This window comes from Pelmatolapia mariae, linkage group LG22 (genome assembly GCF_036321145.2).
Source record: "Pelmatolapia mariae isolate MD_Pm_ZW linkage group LG22, Pm_UMD_F_2, whole genome shotgun sequence".
Lineage (NCBI taxonomy): Eukaryota > Metazoa > Chordata > Actinopteri > Cichliformes > Cichlidae > Pelmatolapia > Pelmatolapia mariae.
In genome coordinates this window covers 4,982,886-5,006,304 of record NC_086245.2, presented here as the reverse complement: position 1 = coordinate 5,006,304, position 23,419 = coordinate 4,982,886, and the positions used below count along the sequence as shown (strand labels likewise).

Sequence of the window (23,419 nt, the reverse complement as noted above, 5' to 3'; positions counted from 1 at the left end):
TTGATAGAGCTGAAAGTTAAATGTACGGAAAGAGTTCAGGGCTACCGGCAGAGCCCACGGGCACGTCGCTGCAGCCCCCTCTGGCTTCAGCTCCGTGGCTGCTCTGTGACCCCACGTCTGGGGCTCTCCTCAGTTCTTTCCAGGAGGGTGGCACAGTGGTCCTCCTTGGGCACTCGTGCTGTGGGGGCCTCTGGATGTCTGGGGCCTGAATCTCCTCCATGCCTGCTTCATGCCCTGGGGAACGGGGCTATGGCTCCCCACACCCTCTAGCAGATCGTTACATGGGGAAACCTTTTGAATACAAGCGCGCTGATCCACACAGGTGTACACACGGGAGCTCATAGACAAAAACTACACCTTTCTTTGCCACTTTCTCAAAGCACATTGTGCGCTGTCTGTCCTGCATGCTGCACAATAATATTCAATATTTAAGTATTTACTGTTACTTACATTTATTTAGGTTATTGCAACAATATTGTGTGTATTATGTTGCTCTATTTTCGGTTGTTTTCTCTTTCTTTTTCCTCTCTCAACAGGCGATCCAGGGGATTCTTTTTAAATGTCCTCGCTCACTGTCCCTCTTTCCCTCTGTTTTTCTTTCCCTCCCTCTCTTTCTTTCTTTCTTTCTTTCTCCCTTTCCTATCCCCCAGTCATGTCTTTCCCGTCTGTAACAATTTAATTAATATTCATTTAAAAAAAGAGTTCAGGGTTTAGTTCTGTACATCACTGAAGCACATTTGTTTGGTTACCCAAGACCCAGAAAAAACACAACTCTCAGTAGGTCCTCATGTAGTGAACAGTCTCACTGAGGGATCTATGATTATACTTCATTCTTTATTAATATTTTTATTAAGCTGTTAAAATTATATTTCAGTCTTTCAGAGGACTGAAACTTTGGACAGACGACAGGATATTGATATAATTTTCTTGGTCTGAAAGTTTAAAAGATAAATAGATGATAAATTGATTTATATCATTTTTTATTTCCGTGTAAGAAAACAGGATCAATGTAGTTTGATCTGATCTTGAGCACATTTTTTACTTCATTTTACTTTAATAGGTACTTTTTTTTTACCCTCAATCATGTATATTTATAAATGTATGAACTGGTTAATAGCTTTTTTCTAAGAATGGATATAAAACGACAGAAGCAAATCTGTGTTTTATCTATTGTGGTACATCAAAGCAGTGGTTTTGACACCGTCACTCTGCTTCTCTGCTGAGGGTGTTGCAGTTATAAAGGTTTTGTTTGGTATAAAGACTGCACACCTAATTGTTCTGAGTCTCTTGTCAGATTTAGTCTGTCAGACATTTCACAAAGATTTGAGCTTTGGACTGATTATCTAAATACCTTCGGTCATTCGGAAAGGGGAAGACTGTCTTTCTTTCTTTCTTTATTATTATTTTGTCCTTTGTGTTTTCATATTTAGTTTAAAACTCTTCATCTCATCATCCTGGATTTGTTCTCTTTGTGTTCCTTGGTGTCCCAGTCTCACCTGCATTGGTCCTTTGTCTTCCCATGCTCGCCCGAGTAGTATTCCTGTTCTTCCATGTTACGTTAACTCTTGTTCCCTACATTCAGTTGTGTCCTCCTGTTTTATTGTGGTAACTGGGGCTTACTGTGACATGCATTGTTTATTTTCCTGGTCTCATCAGTAGTTTCCAGTCATGTGTCCCATCTCTTGCCTGTTCTCTCATTATCCTGTGAGCATACATTGTCACTGCATCCTGTTATTATGCCGTCTCTGAACTCTCATCTTCTCTCTTGTGTTGTGTTTTTCCTTCGTCTACTTTAGTATTTGTATTCCTGGCTCCAGTTCAGCCTAGCTTGTGATTGTATTCTTTGTTTTCCTGTGTGTTCCAGTAATAAAGCTGCCCTCTAAGTTTGCCTTCTGTCTCTGAAGTCCTTCATATTGTGGCCTAAACCTGGCCGGCACACAGCACCTCATGACAAAATCAGGTTGTGCTGTTTGGAGGCAAAGTTAGAGAGGCGAGGATGAGATGTTTTAGACTGGATATATGGTGGATATATAGGAATAAGGATGTTGCATATGTAGGAGGAAAAAAGGAAGACCAGAGAGAAGGTTCATGGATGTAGTATCGGGGCGATCGTGGCTCAAGAGTTGGGAGTTCGCCTTGTAATCGGAAGGTTGCCGGTTCGAGCCCCAGCTTGGGCAGTCTCGGTCGTTGTGTCCTTGGGCAAGACACTTCACCCGTTGCCTACTGGTGGTGGTCAGAGGGCCCGGTGGCGCCAGTGTTCGGCAGCCTCGCCTCTGTCAGTGCGCCCCAGGGTGGCTGTGGCTACAACGTAGCTTGCCATCACCAGTGTGTGAATGGGTGGATGTCTGGATATGTAAAGCGCTTTGGGGTCCTTAGGGACTAGTAAGGCGCTATATAAATACAGGCCATTTACCATTTAGTAAAGTGAAAGAAGCTTAATGTAACATTAGAGGATGCTAGCAACAACATGAGATGGAAACAGATGATCTGCTGTAGTGATCCTAAAGAGAAAGAAGATCAACAAATAACTATTCATCTTTAGACTTTTTCCCCCTTGACCTTAAAATTTAACTGTAACAGTTATTCAGAATACATTTAACTGGCCTACTTTGTATGGACTAAATTTCTAGTTTCATTTTACTTGCACTTGAGTAAGTAATAGGTGTCACATTTGCAGAGTGCTGTGAGTGAGTAAGATGACCCTGATGGTGTAAACAGACTGCTTAAACAAAGTGATAAGATTTATTGTGTCTCTGACAAGAAATATAAAAGTGAAAGAAATATAAAAATAAAAAGAACAACAGCGCGAGGGAGAAAAAAGCCCTGAGCTATACATAACTAACAAAGTATGACAGGAAATCAGTAACAACCACACTGTAACAAGGACAAAAAGCATATAAGCACAAGACGGACGCAAGACGAGGAGATGAAGGGAAGCGCAAATAAAACCTTAACAAAAAGTTATAACAAGGACTAAAACATAAAATACCATTGAACAACTCTAAATAAAATCTAAACAGTTAAGAAAATGACAAGTTAAGAAAACAAACAAGAGCACCTAAAATAAAAAAAGTAAAAGAAAAAAAATTGTTGTACTTGAGCTTTTTGTCCTCCTTTCCATTTCTTAAAAAAATGGCACCTCGATCATCACCTTTTCATATTAATCTCTTCTTAAGTTCAAAATTCCATTTTATTCAGTGCTCAGTAAACATATCACTGTATGTTTATGGTTACGTTTAGCTTAAAGTTTCTCACAATACGGTCTTAAATCTCCTGTCTTACAAAATAACATGCAGGAGAAATATATGCATAACAACAGAAGGTACAAATACATGCAAGAATATGGACTGCACAGCAATACCAATGCTTCATAAAGACCTGTAGATAACTTAGAGGATCTATTCAAGCTTAATGCATCATTTCAACACAAATGTAAACACACACACACACACACACACACACACATGTCTGGTTTGCTATCCTCGTGGGGACATCCCATTGACATAATGCTTTCCCTAACCCCTTACCCTAACCCTAACCATTAAAAATGAATGCCTAACCCTAACCCTTACCATAAACCTAACCATAACCTAATTGTAACCCTGACAGTAAAACCGCATTTTGAGTGTGAAAATTGCTTTCAACCCCGAGGGGACCTGGATTTTGGTCCCCACGGTGCAGAAAGTCCCCACCAGGATAGTAAAAGTCAGATTTTGGTCCCCACCAGGATAGTACGAACCCGTACACACACACACACACACACACACACACACACACACACACACACACACACACAAACACGCACACACACACACACACACACACACACACACACACACACACACACACACAAAGTCTCTGTTATCTTGTTGAAGCATTTCATGGATGCATTGCTGTTCTAAACTGAGCCCGTCACTGTTCACCTGTTGAGATAAATGTCGTCACTGTGTGGTTTCCCTAAATGAAAAAACAAGATCAATTTGTTGTTTCCTCACTGTCAGCAAGCTGGAACCCTGAAATATAGATGAGAGATTCGGAATAATGAAAATAAAAATATTTTCTAGGACTCTCATGTTGTACAAGTACATACAATTATGAAGTTAAGTGGAAAAATCAGCTGTATCTCACCATGACTGTTTCTTCTCCAGATAAAGAATCCAAAGACTGCCAGGAGGAGTAAAACTCCAACAGCAGCACCAACAACAGGACCCACAGGAAACTCTGAGAGAGAAACTGAAAAGTCCCACAATGTGGCTTCATTCACACAATTAACAAAGGAGCTTCCAATCTCAATGCCTCAGTTCTGAGAGTTCTTATTGGATAAGTACTGTCAGTCTTTTTTTTCTTCTGTTAGTTGATTGGTTTGTTATTCATAGGGTGCAAATGAGATGGTGTAATGTGAATCCAGGAAAGAATGAGTCTAAAAATGTACTTTGACAACTCAGGGGGTAAAAGAAAAAAAAAAATCAGACTTTGTAAACAGCCACACAGCTCCACACTCCTGTTCCTCATTCTCCCTAAAGCCTAAACCAGACATCATTTTATTGTTGTAACTTTCATCTGTGATAATCCAGCAGTATTTGTAGGATATATAAATTAAATAGGAGTTGTCTTGAACTATGAATCATCATGTAAAGCTACTCTAGCAGGCTTGCAGAATAAAACAAAATCCAGCTGGAAATGAGTACAAGAGTTCAACTTTGACATATCCGGCTACGTGACATATAAAGAAGACAAAGACACCATAGCTACAGTATTTTAACTGCAATAACATCACTTCTGAGCCTGTCTTACCACTGTTGGTGTGGATCACTTTTTTGTCCAGTTTGGTTATGATGTCTGTCTCTGCACCGGCGAGCTGAAACACACAGTCGTACCTGCTCCAATCGTCTGGCTTGATTGATGAAACATTCAGCTGAACACTCATCTGGAAGCTCCCGTCATGGTTGGGGAGGATCTGTCCTTTGTCCACACCATCATGAAACTCCTCTTCATCTTTCCTCCAGATCATCTCAGCTCTGTTAGGATAGAAACCTGTAGCGTGGCAGCTGACTACAGATGAAGGACTCCTCTGGAGGAGAGAAACTGAGGGAAGAACTGTAAAGCAAGTGAGTCTTAACTGAGGCAGATGTTTTGAACAGATGTCATGGGATCATTTTTTCATTTTCACTGGAATCTTATTGTGGATTAGAGATACAATGGGTACATAACATATCTGCGCAGACTAAGAAATATAATCCTACCTGATCTCTGCAGAAAGCTTCTCCCATATTTCACATACTTCTTCAGCCAGTCGGGGCACCTGTTGATGTAGTAGTTCTTGTTGTGTTCTAATCGAGCTTTTTCAGCATCCCATTTCAGTTTTGTAATGACAGCCTGTGGTTTGGGAGCAATCCATGTTAGTGTTTTCAGGTCCAGTGCTATGAAGTCCTCACCGTTGTAACCGTACTGATTAAAACCTTTAATTTCTTCTGTCTCATCATCCCATTCACAGCCATTCATCCTCTGTAAGATGTAAGGACCTGTAAGGAGAGATTGAAGCAGAGCCAGATGTCATAAGTTGATTATCAGAGGTGGATGAAATTAGTTTTTGACTAATATAATCATTACAATATACATATATCGGGCAGGAGAACAATAAAGAAAATGCTGAGCAGTCCTAGACTACATGGGACACTGCGAGGTTGTCACGGACACTTAGATGGAGATTTTAGTTAATGCCAAAGGTATAAACATAATCAGAGCCACTGTTGGGCAAGAATAGCATTGCATAATGTAAATCCATACAGCAGTAAATAATTTAATAAAACTACCAGAACTTCTCCATGAATATCTAAACAAAAAAGATGTTTTGTTATTTGGACTTGGACAGATTTGAGATAAACAAAACATAACAAAAAAAAGTCAGATATCTCCTGTGATTTATTTTATTTTTCTTAAAAAATGCATTAATGAATGCATGCATGTGTTCGCATGTGGTTACACTGACTGCTACATTGTACTACACCAAAGTGACAAAATACCTGAGAGAAACATATCTGCTAAGTCATAAAATGATCACACCTCAGCAAGACAAAGTTAAACATGGATGTACACATAGAATGTATATATATAATTATCTTTTTACCTCTAGTCTGATTTAAGCATTGCTTCAAGCTATCAATATTGGCTCTGAAGACCTGCTGATTTCCGAAACACTTCTCAGAATACCAGTCCAGGTGCTGAGGGTCGTCTTTTACTAGTTTTTTCATCCAGTCCTGTGTGGGTTCGGCTGTCCTGATGTTGCTGTCACAGTAACCCACCTGAACTCCATTAACCGAAGCAGAAGCCACAAACTCCGGGAAGTCTGGGAGTCCAGACGTGGCAGTGAGGAAATATTTCAGGGAGTATTTCACTGTGAGGAGAGAAATTTTTAGGTTTCGATATACATTTTAGAAGTGTTTTTAAAGCTGTTTTATCACAGTGGGTTACTAAAGAACATGTTATAAACCTAATATTTTTGTCAGTTTTACTCATGTAAAATAAAGATTGTACATTAACAAACAGAATCAAATGAAAGAGAAAAATAGTATTCGTTATTTACACCATTTTCCATTTAGACTATGTTTTATGAGACAGCAAAAATTGTTCATTAGTTGCATACCATACTTATGCACAGTTACAGTATTTTTCCATGAGTGCTGAAACTACCCATTTCACTCTCTCAGTGAGGACCTGTATGTTCATTTCACCCTTTATTTCTTTTCAGTTATTCTTCTTATTTACTCCAATCCAACATTATTTTTAGACCACTTTAAAAACAACATGGCTGACCAAAGTACTTTCCAGTGAAAAACAGTGATAAAAGTTAAAAAAAAAACCCCATACATTAAACACACAAAGAAAATTAAATAACAATAAAATAAAGGGTGAAATGGAAAAAAAAGATTTAAAAAATGAATAAATAACTTGTAAAACATGAATAAATAAATAGATAATAAAATATAAAATAAATAAAATTAACAAAGTAAAGTAGATTAAAAGTAACCAAAAACTGACTAAGACTACAAGCTAACTCTGGTATTGCTCCTAGAACGCCTTGGCAAAAGAGTTTGTTTTTAAAAGTGATTTAAAAATTTCAGGTGTTGGGGCCAGCCTAATATGGAGGGGCAACTTATTCCATCATTTGCAAGCCACAACAGCAAAAGCTCGGTCCCCCTGGCGTTTCAGTCTCAACATGGGAACAACAAGGAGTGACTGGTCAGTGGATTTATTGATAATCTTGTCTTGTAATTTGGTTAATCTTGTGTATTTTCTGTTTTATTAGATTAATTTCGAATTTCAGCTCTGTCATTGCCATATTTCACGTGTACACTGAAAATAATAGATAATAGATATAAAAATAGTATTTAATAAATAAATAAATAATAGAAATAAATAAACAAATGAACACACACAAACAAGAGAAGTCTATAGAGCTATGTTTGGCACAACAGTGCATTCAGATGATAATTCTGCAAAAGCAGCACACAAGACAGGCTAAAAAAAGGGGGGAAAGATTTTTTTTAATTTAATTCAATTGATCTGATTTGCCTCTACGACAAACACAACATTTTTAAAGCAAAGTAACTTTAAAACGCTCACTTTAAAAGTGAAAGTAAAACTTCCACAGCTTGTTGCTACACAGGATAGTAACCAAATACAGACAATGTAATCAAATCAAACAACCCTTCCAACAATCCCTGCAGAAAGTAACAGTAAGAGTTAGGATGTGATCTTGCCTGAAGACGCAGTGTTACAGAAGAGGAGCAGTGCAAGCAATTTCATTTTGTTCTGGAAATCCTGGAGCTCAAACCTTTGTCAGCAGATTTGAAACAAGCTTCGTCTTCAACCTGTGGAATGTGGGCGTGTCAGACTGAAGTCTCACTGTCCTCATGAGGAAGCTACCACTACATCAACTATCACAACCAAAGTTCCCATGCATTTAAATAGAAATATCTAATCACAAACTGTTGAAACAAAAGAGTATTCAGCCAAAACAGTTTCAGCTATCAGCATTGTAGTGTACATATAATGTATACTTTCTGATAAACAGTGTATGGGCGAGACAGAGCAATTATGAAGATTTAATCAGATATTTATGCATCCACATAATTTCATTTTTGTTTTATTATTCAATTTTTGTTTTTAATGTTTTGCATTAGCCACAATTTAGACAGAACCTATTTTCAGGATTGATGTTTGTTGTTTTCAAATGAGCCTAAACTCACACAACAGAGGTTTAGAACAGAGACAAACACAATCAGCAACAGAGCAACGGATAAAAGTCTGCTTCTTTTATTTTGTTGTGCATGTTATCTCTGTGTATAATAATTAAGTTCTTATAGAAATAAAGGTTCAAAAATATTTAAACAATCATGTGCAACTCTCTATGCAGGGCACAGTACCGTATATGTTTACATCATATTGAATAAATAGCTGGTTAGAAGGAAACAGACCTTGTAAAAAATCTGAACATGTACCAAAAAACACAGAAAACAAAAATGGATTTTAACTCTTCTCACACACTTAATACGCTTATTAAATAATTTTTAAAAAATATCATTAACAATATCATCACCCAGATGTTAGTGAAGTCACATCCTTGCAGCTTCAAACTGAGCATTTTGGCCATTGCTGATTGAGGAGTGGACAGAGAAATGAGGCACTTTATGCTAACTACACAATTTAGGCCCATCCTAAATCATACCCTAGTTTCTGAACGAGCATCATGTTGTAACACTTGAAATTAGTGACTGAGATTATAAACTCATCAGGAAACTGTTTACTGAGATCAAAATGTAAAGCAGCTGTTTGGCTCTCATCCATACGGTCAGATAACTCTCCCGCTTTGCACTGGTTTAACGCTTTGCATTTGCATTGTTCTTCAAACCTGAAAGCTGCATCTTTCTATGCATACACTGTATGTTCAGCTAATGAAAGCTGGTGGGTCATCAGCACTCTCCAAATGAAAATATTTCCCTTTCTGGGAAAATGTGATGAAACTCGGTGTTCACTCAGCTTCTTCTCACCATCACTGCTTCCCTGCTAAGACAAACAGAAAACAGAAAATGAAATGTCTCCTGTTACAGTAAACAGAGTATCAGTTCCTAACAAAGTAAAAACAAGTTGCTGCACTCACTGTTTGTAAGCTGGAACCCTGAAATACAGGCAGAATAATGAAAAACAAAATGATTAACATGACAGAGTTTAGCAGAGCCAAATTATCAAATAACTCACTAAAAATATCACCAAAAATATCATGTAAGTACATATAACTACAACGTGCATAAATTCCAAATTCATTATTGGAGTAAAATCTGCTGTAATCTCACCATTGTTGTTTCTTCTCCAGATAAAGAATCCAAAGACTGCCAGGAGGAGTAAAACTCCTCCAACACCTCCAACAGCAGGACCAACAGGAAACATTGAGGGAGAAACTGAAAAGGTCCAAAATGTTGGATCATTCACACTGCTGCCAAACCAAGCTGCTGTTTCCACTGTTAATGCATCACTTATGAACATTGTATGTGGTTAAGAGGAACATTTTCTCATTTTCTTCTTCAATGGTGTGGTTCATGAGATCTGTAGTGGACAGATCTCAGTTTGCTTGGATCATAAAGAAGAAAAATAGTGTTTGTGTTTAGGATGGTTTGCAATGTAAAAGCAAAAACTGTAAATACTGCTTCAGCCTAATTTAATTATGCATTTTTGGCTTTTTTGTTATCAAACTTCTCCTTAGTGCAAATGTTAGCACCATTTTTCTATACATGGTTATAGGATGAGGTTGTACAATATTTGGTGTTTAATATATTGGTTCATGCCTACGACCAGATTTGGCACATTTGAGAAACTTTAGCAGATTAAACTCAAATTCATCCTAACTAATGTCTCCATTGTTTCCTCTGACACTGTGCAAAATATTTTACATTACATATAGTTGTAATTTATTGACATTAAAATGACATCACTAATACATTTCTGTTAACTCAAGAATTTCATGCAAACATTTGTTTCAGAGTTTTTTAAATATGATGGTGTTGTAAACTTTGAGATACAGAACTTCATTCCTGAGCCTTTCTCACCCCAGTTTGTCCGGATCGCTGTTTTGTCCAGTTTGGTGATGATGTCTTCCTTAACATCAGAGAGCTGAAACACACAGTCGTACCTCCTCCAGTCCTCTGGCTTGATTGATGAAACATTCAGCTCAACGCTCATCTGGAAGCTCCCGTCGTGGTTGGGGAGGATCTCTCCATGCTCCACACCCTCATGAATTTCCTCTTCGTCTCTCCTCCAGAACATCATGGCTCTCTCTGGGTAGAAACCTGTAGCATGGCAGCTGACTAGAGAGGAGGGAGTCCTCTGCAGGAAAGAAACTGAGGGAAGAACTGGGAAAAGATAAAAACAAAATAGGGAGAGAGGGTTTATCTGGGACAGCTGATAATCATTGATGAAGTGTTTGTCTATGCACTGGTTCATTTTTACTGAAATGGTGCTGTAGAATAGAAAGAGAAAGGGAAGCTTTTGCAACCATATATAATAGCATATGTAATTCTACCTGTTCTCTGCAGAAAGCTCCTCCCATATTTCACATACTTCTTCAGCCAGTCGGGGCACCTGTTGATGTAGTAGTTCTTGTTGTGCTCTAATCTGGGTTTTTCAGTATCCCACTGCAGTTTCGTGACGACAGCCTGTGGCTTAGGAGCAATCCATGTTAGTGTCTGCAGGTCCAATGCTATGAAGTCTTCCCCATCATAACCATACTGATTAAAACCTGTGATTGTATCAGTCTCATCGTCCCATTCACAGCCATTCATCCTCTGAAAAATGTGAACACCTGACAGGGAGAGAGAGAATGCAGAGCCAGTAAAGTTGTGGATGGTTAAAGATGATCAGAAAGGTAAATCCTGCTGCGAGTCGTCAATATTTACCATCAAAACAACACCTGCATCATAAGAGGAAAAGAAATTCTCCTCTTTATTATTCTTGTCCTTGGAAGTAACCATTTACTTCAGCTACTGTTGATGTACACAGTGACAGTGACCTTGTATATAGCAGGGATTTTTCTTGCCATCCCTCTAACAGAGCAAATTAAACTAGGTCAGTAATTTATTCTGGTCACTAGAACAGAGTAAATATCTTACTTGCAATTTTACTTATGTGGTAGACTGAGTGTTTTAGGTGTGTAAATGAAAACCTCCAAATAAAATGAAAAAAATTATGATGGGAGGGTGTAAGTCTTGCTGTGTGTGTGAATGAAAAGAGCAGCATTTTAGGTAAAGGGTGATATTAATGTACCTTCAGTTTGGTTTAAGCGCTTCTTCAAACTATTAATATTGGCTCTGAAGACCTGTTGATTCCCAGAGCACTTCTGCGTGTACCACTCCAAGTGCTGAGGATCTTTTTTTATTAACTCCTTCATCCAGTCCAGTTTGGGTTCAGCTCTCCTGATGCTGCTGTCGCAGTAGCCCACTAAAACCCCATCAACTAAAGCCGCACCAACAAATTCTGGGAAGTCTGAGATCCCAGAGGAAGCAGTGATGAAATATTTCAGGGAGTGTTTCACTGTTGAGGAAAACATGTCAGCCATTAGAACACAAATGGAAGAATGAATTCATTTATAATGGAATTTTACTAATAATTCAGTATTTATTGCTCTTAAAAAATTCCTTCTCGTGAATTTTAAGCTAATTTCATCTTAAGTCAAATCTATCATATCTGTATTATATACTTCTATCTCCTTTTATTTAGGACTGTCTCAGGTTAAAATAGCAGATTGTCGCTTTGTTGGCTACACTGCCCCCCAGTGTTTAAATATGGTATAATAACAAATGATCTTGTACTAATATTCTCTTTTAAACTCAATAGTAGTAGCAGCCGTAGCACCAGAAGGAGTAGTAGTACTATTTGTTGCTGACATACAACTAATTTAGTTACATTAATGGGAAATGCGTGTGACGATATCAACGGGTTGACAATGTCAGCAGTTCTTCCTCGTGATAACTGCGGATTAAACATCAATAATATTAACTGAATTAGGAGGAGATGTTTCAGGAGTGCATTTATGAGCTATTCCTAACTTCCTCCTACGTGTAAATAATTGTAATTTAGGAGATCATAAAATTAAAGACGAAAGTAAAACTAAAAACGCAGCATCAGAGTCCCGTTATACAGGAAGGAAGGACAATAACAGCTGTTGCAGCACAGACGTGCTTTGCAGAAATAAAAAGGTATAATTTTACCTGCAGATGAAACGTGACAGAAGAGGAGAAAAAGACACAGGCTGTCCATCCTGTTTGTATAAATAAGATGGTCCTATAGAGCTAAAATAGGCCGCTGATAAGAAATGTGAAGAGACAAGCTGGGGATGTCTCTGACCAATAGCGTCACATTTAGATACTGGCAGAACACACCGGCCGGCTATATGACCTGTCATAACCTATCGTGCTGAGTGCGAAAGTGAAGCACTGCATAATAAGTTGTTTTTTTGTTTTGTTTTGTTTTGTTTTGTTTTTTGTTTTTTTGTTTTTTTTTTAGGATCCAGCAGTTGAGCTTTTCTGCCAATTTTACCACATTTGCCTTTTATTTCAAAAACTTGTTAAAATAGGTCAGCATATGTCAGGGATGTGTCTTACTGTAAGTAACTTTTAGGACCTAAAAGACAAAAGCTTTGTCCTCCTGATTAAAAATGTAGATTTTTTAAAATTTATTTTCAATTAATTACTTTTTAAAAAAAATGCGATTTATAATGCAGTAATGACTGCTTCATCAAACGATTATTATCATTGGATTTAAAGCTTTTTATGTTCCGCTTTTAAATAAAAGTTATCTGACAATTAATAAAATATAAATGTGTATAATCTGTATTATTATTATTGTTGTTGTTGTTGTTTATTTATGTCATGATAGACTCCCTCTCTATCATAAAAAATTCTCCTTCCTTTACATAAATAAACAAACCTTCAGTTAATCGAGGCAGGATGTTTATATCCTCCTTGTCTCCGGGTTGGTGCTGTCGGTATCACATATCTCGCGATAATTTGGTTATCTCCTTTAAATTAGAAGAAATGGTACTCTTTTTATTTTGAGGTAAAAGTTTTAATATGCCACTATAATGCTTCAAAAAAGCAATAAAAATATAATTTAATCTAAGTAGTGAGTAAAAGGGTGTCTCAAGAGCACCACGAAAGGAGGAGGTAGACTTTGAATGGAACGCGTTCCCGCGAGGTTTCGTTTAGTTTAGTTGAGTAAATGCCACGTCTTATTCTCAGCCACCAGCATCATCAACGTAGGCAGAAATATTGGTAGTTCTGAGCGCAGGACAGACGGTTATCAAGTGGCCGACACTCGGTGATATCTGACACGATCTGGTAAGATTTTAATCTTTATTTTTTTCTGTCATCATGTTGCATTCAGACATGTTGCTTCTGCTTCAGCAACATGCTAGCAAGTTAGTAACTAGCTAGCTAGCCAGCTAGCAGACTTTCCTAACAGCTAATTGAAACCTGCGGTCAGTGGTCCTCTTTGAGCGGCTTTTGCTGTTTACTTTGAGATTAAAGTTGATGCTCTCCACAGGGATTATCCACTTTCACCCACCAAACAGTAAGCAAGTAAACAATCACAAGAGAAGACAAAGCTAGCTCAATCAAAGTCAGATTACCTTCACTTCATTGTATCGTCACAGCTAAAATGATACGACTGCAAGCACACATTAGCAGATGCTGGTGCACATACATACACATGCAGCGATGTATTACAGTATTATATCAAAGCAAACCAGCTAAAAGCACAAAAAACACAAGCTACAAAGTTAGTTTTTTGATTTGAAGAGCTTCAGTCTGGAGTCACAGCAGTGGACAGTTGCAACGGCTTCATGCAAACTCCTGATGAATTAAGGAAAATTCGCTGTTATCTTGATCAGTTCACCGATCAATCGCCACATTTGGTGCGGATCCCATTTCTTACTGGAAATGCGTCCTAAGGTGCACGGAATGGCATACGTAGTCATATATTAATAGGTTAGGCTTACTGAGGCTTATTTTTTGACGTCTCAGATCTTGGAGAATAACTCGGATCCTGCATTTAAAGAAAGTGCTCGTTTCTGCAGTAACTTGTCTGTACATGCGTAGTTTCTAATTTCTTCTTGAAATACCTTATAAATGCACATGGATATCACACACTGTTAGGGCCAAAGATTGATTCTGACTCACACTCTGTTCTTCTTGTGATTTTTAAACCCACCTTGAACAGAACGTGATCCTAAAATATGGCTAGATGTTTACTGATTAAATAAAGATAACATCGAGGACTATGCTCAATGTTGCTACAAGTGCAGACAGAGACAGAGATAGATGAAGGTCATGAGTTGCAGCATTATGTCCCGCACAGAACAAAGAGTGACTGGGGATTTGTGCTTCAACAGGAAACCTACGTCATAAACACAAACCCCTCTGAACCCTTTGGTATAACCTACAACATAACCAAACAGCACCTAACTACACATCGGCTCTACTCAGCGCACAACTGTTTTAACTGTCCTGTTGAGTACAGTTGATTCCTTCGTCTAATTTTTCACCTCAGTTTTTGAATTTGTCAGTAAGAGAATAACAATCATCATCTCACTATAAGGAATAGTATTAATCATAGCATCAATATAAAGACTCACAAATGTAAGCAAATTCCTGGGGAGAGACTGGTGAAACAAAAGGGAATGTATAAAGAAGTGAAAAAAGTTTAACACAAATATGCTTGCAAGAAATGACCAAAACAAAGGGTGGGCACCCAGGAGGGAAAGAAGTCCCAACATTGTATTTGGTTCTAACAAACCACCATATATAAAACATCAGGACATGACCACACAGAAATGAACACATAATGCACCAGGCACAAGCATAAATGCCAGTAGAGTTCAGCAACTTACACAGGTTACGTCGTAGGCTCTACAAAGACGGCCTGAGACTAACTGAGAAGCTTTGAGTGTAGATGTAAACATGCCCTCTGAGTTACAGCCATAAACTGTATATAAATGAGGAACATAACCATTATTGCATCACCCATTGGTCTTGGATTCTTCTTGTTAAAGTTTCAGTGTTCTGTATTTGACTTCTGTCATGTTAGTTTTTTTTGGAGCAGGAAGTTACCATATTTGGACTAGAAGGTGGTAGTTATCAGCTGATGCTAGCTTGGTTACCAAGTAGAGCAGGGCGATATGACCAAAAATATTTATCACGATATACATTTGAAAATTTGCGATAACGATATAACTGACGATATAATTGACACTAGACAAAATACTTTACAACTCCTCAACTTTATTAGTGCAAAAAAAACCCCCAAAAAAACCATCAATGTATTTTCACTTAAACAAGCAGGTTTTTTAAGTGCATTAAAGTTATATAAAAAATTAACAGTGCAAATGCAAATTCCTTGCTGACAGTTTAACCAAAAGGCATTTCCAGTGGAAATTGGCCGACATATCCTCAGCATAACCATGTATAATATCCGCAAAACTTAAAAAGAGGTTATACACACACAATACGGTAATATTATGTTGAAGCACAGTACGTATCACTCCGCGAGGCTCCTGCCTACGATAGCCGTAATGCTCCGATAATCCATCAAGCGGTGCGGGTTCGTAGCTTAGCGAAGTCGTACTGAAACATTTGACAGATTTTCGAGCGCCGTGTACCACATAAAATCGTTTCGAGGTCAGTAAACACAACCAGAATTCATACATAAGGCCCGCGGGATTATAAGGGGCACTGTCGATTTTCAGAAAAATCAAAGGATTGATTTTAAGTGTGTCGTATTTTCCAAAAAACACGGTAATAACGACAGCCCGCTGGCATGCTCTGCCAAAAATAGTGCTTTGTTGTGTATCTGACGGATGAAAGCCAAACCAGTTCCACACCACTGAAGTTGCAGCATTTTTACAAACCAACTCTGGTTCATCCATTTCATTCAGCGATCTGCTTTCGCTCTTCTCATTCTGCGTCGCCGCCATGTGCGTATGAAAACAAAGGCACTGCGCATGCGCATTTTACCCGTATTCTATCGCCATATTTCATTTTCCTATCGTTGCCCAACATTACACCGGTATTACCGTGAACGGTATGATATAGCCCAGCCCTATTACCAAGCTGCATTTTTAAACTGCTTAATATAGATGAGACTAGTAAAGTATTACAATTTCATTGACAATTGTTCAATAAGGCAATAACAACACAAACGGAGTCATGAGGTCCAGTTCAGTGACTCAAAGTGTGGTCCACCTGACCCTGATCAGCTGCATTTCCCTGTCTGTCAGCAGCCTTAATCTTAAGCCTGAAGAAAATTAAACTGCAGATTGACCCTCTGTTGTTAAGGATGTGGAAACTATCCACAGAGGGGAATTTCATAGTTAATTTTGAATCAAACCTTTAACGATTTTCTTAATGTCATTTGGTTGGAGAGTTTAAACTGAGAGTCTGTCTCTTCACTTCCACTTTGGCTTCAGTTTTCATGCTGCTGGGTTTTTATTTATTAGATGTCTTCTTCTCTTTTCTCTACATCCCAGGGTTTTAATATGGGCTGTGTACGTCTGCTGGCATTGACACTGGCAACATCTGCAGTACTGTTGTTAGCATCCCATTTAGCCACTGCTCACAGCCATTCCCATGGTGACCATGGACATACCCACTCCCACGGCCATCATCACCACCACCACGGCCACTCACACGGTGAGGATGATCACCATGGGCACTCCCATGGCTCTCAGGTGAAGATGTTCCACGGAGCAAGCAAGTGGAGCGCTGAGGCCAACCTGCAGGAAGAGGAGCACGATCACGGACACGATCACGGACACGGCCACTCTCATGATCATGGACACGATCACGGACACGGCCACTCTCATGATCACGGACACGATCATGGACACGATCATGGACACGATCACGGACATGAGCATGCTCATCATGAGAATGTTGTTCGAGTACACAAGGAGGGAGGTGGACATGGGCACTCGCACGGAGGGGAGAGGACGAAGAGGGAGGCGGGTCAAGAGAAGAGGAACATGGTGGAGCTCTGGACACAGGTGAGTGACTGCATGTTTAGGTTCAGCAGTTGGGTTTGAAGACAAATGAATCACAGTGGCATAAACCTTTTTTTTCCTGCTGATGATTTGAGTACGTTGATACAATGTTCACGTCTCAGTAAAACTCTATAAAGCATGAAGACAAGAAACGTCTGTCTCATAAGCCTCCAGTAAACCACAGCTTTCAAATGTCAGATTCAAAATTTTCTGTGAATAATAACAATAAATGCGTCATAGCCACAGCCTAAGAAAAACTATATTATTATACTCTTATAAGTACTTTTGTTAAATGCAGTTTATTTTAGTAAAAAAAAAGCAATTTGGAAAACAATATGAAAATACATATATTTTTTAGATAATTAACAAATGTTAATTTTACCATTTATCATCGCCAGTAATCACATGTATTTAATCAGATTACATTTTGTCTGTAAAGAAGAAACATCAACCTTTTACTGCATTTTAAATTCAGTCATCACAATATGTTTACAAATCAAACAAAATATGTCATTAATTATTTTCTCTGATTATCTCCTTGATGCTTGAAAAGAAAAACGTTTGCCATTTTACACAAAACTGTGCAGCTGTTCCTAGACTGCAGGTAGGTCTGTCAGAGCGCTCTACACTTTTATTGGCATTACTTCAGATGTGTTGCATGAACAGACAAGAATGTGATAATAAAAAGCAAACTGCACTCATTCCACAAATGGCAATCCACCGCTCCCAGCACAACATCAAAGCTCTTCAAAACAACATGCTAACCTTTCTATGATACTACCACAAAGCTAGTAGTGAGATACACAGTAGTATCTCACTACTAGCTTTGTGGTCCCCATCTCCGTGATGTGAGTGGGGCTCTGTGCAAAACAAATATGACACGAGGAGACGTTAGAAACACAAACTGAGGATCGTGCTGCTCTGTTTTTCTCTCTCAGCTGTTTAACAAATCTAAAAGTTAAAACCAACAGAGACACCGAGCTGCTTCTTTTACCATCACAGGCAATTATGGCTTTGACAAGAGTGCCAAAGCTGTAAAGGCACCAGTATACCCTCCGCATGGGTCGCGTAGCACGCCGCCGCAACATCATCAAGCAGTCACTTCTATTTAGCCGCTGCAGTATTCTCCTGAACGACAGGTGTCGCCAGTTGGACGATACCACCACATAAGTGCTGATATAGGAAGAGAAGAAGTCAAAACCAGACGCAAAGACTTTGCCCAACTACAACCTTACTTACAAGTGTCAATCCCAACCAAGCAGCAAAGGCTTCATAAATGAAATTACTATTTAAAGCCTTAGTTTGTAGTGTGAGGTCTGTTATTAAGCTGTTGATCATGTTTTACATTGTTTTGAAATTATAGTTGTGCAGCAAAGCAGCAGGATTCTTGAGACAAAATCAGACTCGTTATGATCTCACAGGAGAATTGTGGAGTTTTGCACAACTGGGTGATATCTGTATGCAACTTATTGCAGGCCTTTATCTTTCTCTTCCCTAAAGAGTTTCCCTGGCTCTCGTTTGTTTCTTATTGTGAGGAACTTGAATGCTGTGTCTGTTCCCTGAATGACTCACAGCCTTGCAGTGGTGCATTGTTACTACTGAAGAACAAAGTTGGAGTTGCAGTCGGCATCCAAATGGCTCCTTGGTGCTGTATCTGTCTGAGCCAGAAGCTCTTTAGTTTCGTTTCCAGTCATCAGCTCTGTGCTGACAGGTCCGAAAACCTCAGAATATTATATTTTATCCTTATATTTTATATTATATTTGTATCCTTTCCTTTTTTTTCCTCTCCTAGTTTATATATTTTCCTTCATGTTTCTTTAGTGAGTTAAGGATTATCTTTCACATGAATACAAAGCATTTGAAATGTAAACTCCCTCCTTCATCTTTGTCTGCAGGCTGTCGGAGCCACCCTGCTGATCAGTGCAGCTCCCTTCCTCATCCTGTTTCTGATCCCAGTTCAGTCCAACAGCGACCAGCACCAGAATCTGCTCAAAGTGCTGCTGAGCTTCGCGTCTGGTGGATTGCTGGGTGACGCCTTCCTCCACCTCATACCACATGCTTTGGGTGAGTACGAGTTCCACTCTCATTTCCTTTTTCTTTTTTTTACTGTAAGTTTATGTAAGTGAAGGTTTTAAGTATTTATAAAGTGTTTCAGATATGCTCACATTAATCACAAAGATCGTATGACAGAGAAAATAGTTTTTAATTGATTACAGTGATATTCAGTCCAGTAATTTTGCACGTCGGGCACTGAAAAAGTAAACGCATATATACAGCGAGAGATGTTGCAACGGTTAGAAAAAATGACACTTTGTGGAAAAAAGTAAGGTTGTAGTTGGGCAAAGTCTTTGCGTCTGGTTTTGACTTCTTCTCTTCCTATATCAGCACTTATGTGGTGGTATCGTCCAACTGGCGACACCTGTCGTTCAGGAGAATACTGCAGCGGCTAAATAGAAGTGACTGCTTGATGATGTTGCGGCGGCGTGCTACGCGACCCATGCGGAGGGTATACTGGTGCCTTTACAGCTTTGGCACTCTTGTCAAAGCCATAATTGCCTGTGATGGTAAAAGAACCAGCTCGGTGTCTTTGTTGGTTTTAACTTTTAGATTTGTTAAACAGCTGAGAGAGAAAAACAGAGCAGCACGATCCTCAGTTTGTGTTTCTAACGTCTCCTCGTGTCATATTTGTTTTGCACAGAGCCCCACTCACATCACGGAGATGGGGATCATGGACACTCACATGCAACTGAAGAGTCACATGACCACGGCCACTCTCACGGTATGCATTAATGGGATTTCCTTTTTTTAATGTTGCCTGTGTGTTGTCTGGTTATTTGCGGGTGATTAAAAAAAACAAAAAACAGAGTTTCTGAAGCCAGGCAGAGCTCATGAAGCAGTGCTCCCTATTCCCTACCTGTATAGGAGCTGCCCACGGTCATATGATGTCTGTGGGTCTTTGGGTTCTCGGTGGGATCATCGCTTTCCTAGTGGTGGAAAAATTTGTGCGTCTGCTGAAGGGAGGACATGGCCACGGACACTCCCATGGACACTCTCACGGTACGCTGGAGGAAACTCTTCTTTTGATCAAACTCTTTTAAATTGAAAAGAAGATCAGTTGTGTACAAAACCAGATTTCTGCATGTAGTAAATGTTATTTTGTTGCTGTTTTCATTTCAGAATTCTTTTGTAAAACTGCATGTTCACTAGATTTCCCAGCTTTATTCTCTGTAAGTGTTTTGAACTTTGTTCTGTCTGGCTTTTTCAGTTGCTGCCAAAGAGAAGGACAGTGATGGAGAGGAGGAAAAGGAAAAGAAGAAGAAGGAGAAGAAAGAAAGCAAAGATCAGAAACCATCAAAGAAAGAGGAGAAAAAGAGTACAGGTGAAGCACTGAAGTGTAGTTACTGTGCTGAAGCAACTGATTTCAAACAGAATTTGAACCTGCACACACCCACACTTCTTTGGGCTTCTTAAAAATGCTGCTGCAGGACGTTCACTGATAGAGCCTGGTTACTGTGTGCGTCAGCCTGTGTGTGGCTTATTTTTATGAGTCATAACTACACAATAGTGGTAGTAAAAATGACATTTTCTACTGTTTATTCACATTGCTGCCATCTTGGATTGTAAAGTTGGGTTGTGGTATGGCTGCTCTGACTTTTTAAGGGGAAAATCCCCTTTGGCGAACTCTGAATTTCCAAATTCCCACTTTAGATGGAACTGGGATAGAATTAACATGGCACGGAGGTTGGATTCTTAATTGTCTGGAATCTGCAAAAATGTGCAGTTGAGGATAAAACAGAACATGTTCACATGTGAGATGGTGAACAGATTGGTACCAGGCAGTATATCATCCAAGTACTAACCGACCCTGCTCAGCTTCTGAGATCAGCTGTGTGTAACAGAAAACAGAACCAAGCTGCAAACATGTTTTCTTGATCTTTCAAAATCTGTTTGGAGTCAAGTTTTTAATGTGCGTGTCAGGGGAAAGAATGTTCACATTTTTCTTGGGTTGTTCTTTTTTTTTTTTTTTTTTTTTTATTGTGGGAATCTTGAAACATAAAGAGCTCATTGTTTGAATCACTCCATGAGCCACTAAACACTTTACATATTCTTCGGGTCTTTACTGTTCCTTCCACTAATGCAGATATCAAGGTGTCTGGTTACCTGAACCTGGCAGCTGACTTCACACATAATTTCACTGATGGTTTGGCAATTGGAGCTTCATTCCTGGTTGGTCCAGCTGTGGGCACCGTCACCACCATCACCATCCTGCTTCATGAGGTCCCACATGAGATCGGAGACTTTGCCATCCTCGTCCAGTCTGGCTGCTCCAAGAGGAAGGTAACCACCAAATATGAAAAAGCTGCAAAAAGTCTCAAAGTCGTTGACACAGTGTACACACACTTGTCAGTATACTTAACAAAGTATAAACAAGCAGAAAACAACAACTACATACAAGGAGGAATTAATAAGAACTATTCAAACAAAGACAGCCTGTCTACATACAGGCTAAGTTTTCTAATTTACACTGTAAAGCATGTCCATCAGGAAATGGTTATCCACCCACATACTGACACATCTTGTCTCGTGGTCAGTTTAGTCTCTAAATGACAACCCAAACAGCATCCACAGTCATTAAATATGTAAAGCCACTGCTCCACCTACCCCATAAAACACAGTGGAAAACCTGCTGTGGTCTGGCTGGCAACTGTGCTTTTGAACCGTGAAACTCTTGAATTTTGGTATAGAGGCCAAAAAGTCCTTGGATTTCTGTGTACAGTTCTCAGCGCGCTTTTAACTGAGTGAAACTGTAAAACTCCATAGTGGTGCTGAAAATGGAGAGAATAGACTAATCCTTCAATTGTCGCACAAGGGTAAATTTGGTTGTATCAGCAGCAAAAATTAATTAATTAAAAAATTAAAAATATATATAAAACTATAGAAAATTAATGAAGCGTTATCTTCTCCCTCTTTGCCTGCAGGCCATGTGTCTACAGCTGCTGACCGCTCTGGGAGCTCTGGCTGGGACGGCTTGCTCGCTGTTGGCTGAAGGCGTGGGTGCCGCTGCCACCGCCTGGATCCTGCCCTTCACGGCTGGCGGGTTCGTTTACATCGCCACAGTGACGGTGCTCCCAGAGCTGCTGGCGGGCCGCTCCAGTTTCGGCCAGTCTCTAATGGAAATTCTTGCCCTGCTGTTCGGAGTCGGCATGATGGTGCTGATCGCGGAGTACGAGTGAGGCGCTGCAGAGCGCACAGACTTCTTACAGCACAGGGGATGGAAAGACAGAGAGAGAAGAGGTCAAACGGTTAAAAAGCCTTTTCACATAGAGATCTTGTGGATTATTTTTGTCAAAGGTGTGTTTCCTTGTTTGTTTCTTTTTTTTGTTTTTTAAATTGAGTTGTCTTTTGGCACAAATGCCACTACTTGATGGAAAGTGGAAAAACTGATGTTTTTGTTGTGTAGTGTCTGTTTTTCTTAGCAGTTCATGCGCACATCCCTGATTTGTGTTAGTACTTTGTGGTTTTTGAGAGGAGTAGTGTTAACTTCTGGAGTGTTAACACTGCTCTGCTAAAGAAACTGACAGCTGGAAGAAATAACATGAGTGCAAAGATTTTTGAGAAAGGGAACGAAGTGGATGTGGACTCATTCTGTATCAACTTAACATCTTCACTACATCGACCATCCGGCCGCCATCTAACTACATGCTGAGCTGACAAGTAACTTCCCTCTAAGTCAGAAACATTTTCCATCTGAATCCATATCAGTTTAAGATGTAACAGGTCTTCAGTTAATTTCAGGGTTTGGTGAGTGAAAGAGTGGAGAAAGTGCTGGTGTGGCTCTCACTGAAGTGACCTGCTCAGTTTAGTTTGAATGTACCAAATCTCAATATTTTTACATTCCACACAATAAAAGTAAATGTGGCTTTTACGCATGTGCTACAAATGGCAACATAATTACTCTGAAATGATTAAACTCTCACCTGGTTGTTTGTTAAAGTAGAAGCAGTTTCACATTCCTAACCAAACTATTTTTTTCAGCTGATGATGACAAAGAATGAATAAAACATTTGCAGCTGTTCTGAAATCCTCAATAAAGGGTAATTATTTTCAAAGTGTTGATGATTTTTCTGTATGCTCTGTAATTGACCATAACAAGATTATAATGAAATGGTTTAAGTTGTTAGAAGTGATGTTACCAAACACAGAAATGTTTTTTGTGACTCTCCAAAAGTTGATTCTGTTCATCTGGACGTAGCGTTTTCAGTGGGAGAAAACGTCCAGATGAACAGAATCAACTTTTGGAGATTTACTTACCTGGATGATTGAGCATGCATC

General features: G+C 39.2%; 3 protein-coding genes across 3 annotated transcripts; 1 reads left to right on the top strand and 2 right to left on the bottom strand.

Annotated features, from left to right (window-relative positions):
* Window positions 1–3,975: 3,975 nt before the first annotated feature.
* LOC135932595 (major histocompatibility complex class I-related gene protein-like) lies at window positions 3,976–7,806 on the bottom strand. The gene is made up of 6 exons (XM_065470070.1): window positions 7,761–7,806; window positions 6,128–6,394; window positions 5,244–5,522; window positions 4,795–5,097; window positions 4,129–4,221; window positions 3,976–4,013 (listed from the first exon to the last, which is right to left on the bottom strand). Exons 1-6 carry the CDS (start codon window positions 7,804–7,806, stop codon window positions 3,976–3,978), a joined length of 1,026 nt encoding a protein of 341 aa, XP_065326142.1.
* Window positions 7,807–8,425: 619 nt separating this feature from the next.
* On the bottom strand, window positions 8,426–12,309 carry LOC135932705 (major histocompatibility complex class I-related gene protein-like). The gene is made up of 7 exons (XM_065470293.1): window positions 12,261–12,309; window positions 11,317–11,583; window positions 10,577–10,855; window positions 10,104–10,406; window positions 9,354–9,458; window positions 9,161–9,178; window positions 8,426–9,063 (listed from the first exon to the last, which is right to left on the bottom strand). Exons 1-7 carry the CDS (start codon window positions 12,307–12,309, stop codon window positions 9,053–9,055), a joined length of 1,032 nt encoding a protein of 343 aa, XP_065326365.1. The 3' UTR covers window positions 8,426–9,052.
* Window positions 12,310–13,247: 938 nt separating this feature from the next.
* Window positions 13,248–23,201, top strand: slc39a7 (solute carrier family 39 member 7). The gene is made up of 8 exons (XM_065470290.1): window positions 13,248–13,388; window positions 16,574–17,089; window positions 18,982–19,150; window positions 19,785–19,865; window positions 20,009–20,143; window positions 20,352–20,465; window positions 21,228–21,424; window positions 22,066–23,201. The coding sequence occupies exons 2-8, from the start codon at window positions 16,583–16,585 to the stop codon at window positions 22,318–22,320; spliced, it is 1,458 nt and encodes a 485-aa protein (XP_065326362.1). The 5' UTR covers window positions 13,248–13,388; window positions 16,574–16,582; the 3' UTR covers window positions 22,321–23,201.
* The last annotated feature ends 218 nt before the right edge of the window (window positions 23,202–23,419 follow it).

Coding starts and splice junctions, on each gene's coding strand:
- LOC135932595 (XM_065470070.1), bottom strand. CDS start 7,806: ATGAAATTGCTTGCACTGCTCCTCTTCTGTAACACTGCGTCTTCAG. Junction 5,098..5,243: donor AAGCTTTCTGCAGAGATCAG/GTAGGATTATAT, acceptor CTTGCTTTACAG/TTCTTCCCTCAGTTTCTCTC. Junction 4,014..4,128: donor CTGGAGAAGAAACAGTCATG/GTGAGATACAGC, acceptor TCTATATTTCAG/GGTTCCAGCTTGCTGACAGT.
- slc39a7 (XM_065470290.1), top strand. CDS start 16,583: ATGGGCTGTGTACGTCTGCTGGCATTGACACTGGCAACATCTGCAGTA. Junction 17,090..18,981: donor TGGTGGAGCTCTGGACACAG/GTGAGTGACTGC, acceptor CTTTGTCTGCAG/GCTGTCGGAGCCACCCTGCT. Junction 20,144..20,351: donor CTCCCATGGACACTCTCACG/GTACGCTGGAGG, acceptor TGGCTTTTTCAG/TTGCTGCCAAAGAGAAGGAC.
- LOC135932705 (XM_065470293.1), bottom strand. CDS start 12,309: ATGGACAGCCTGTGTCTTTTTCTCCTCTTCTGTCACGTTTCATCTGCA. Junction 10,856..11,316: donor GCGCTTAAACCAAACTGAAG/GTACATTAATAT, acceptor TCTCCCTGTCAG/GTGTTCACATTTTTCAGAGG. Junction 9,459..10,103: donor AGCGATCCGGACAAACTGGG/GTGAGAAAGGCT, acceptor GGACCTTTTCAG/TTTCTCCCTCAATGTTTCCT.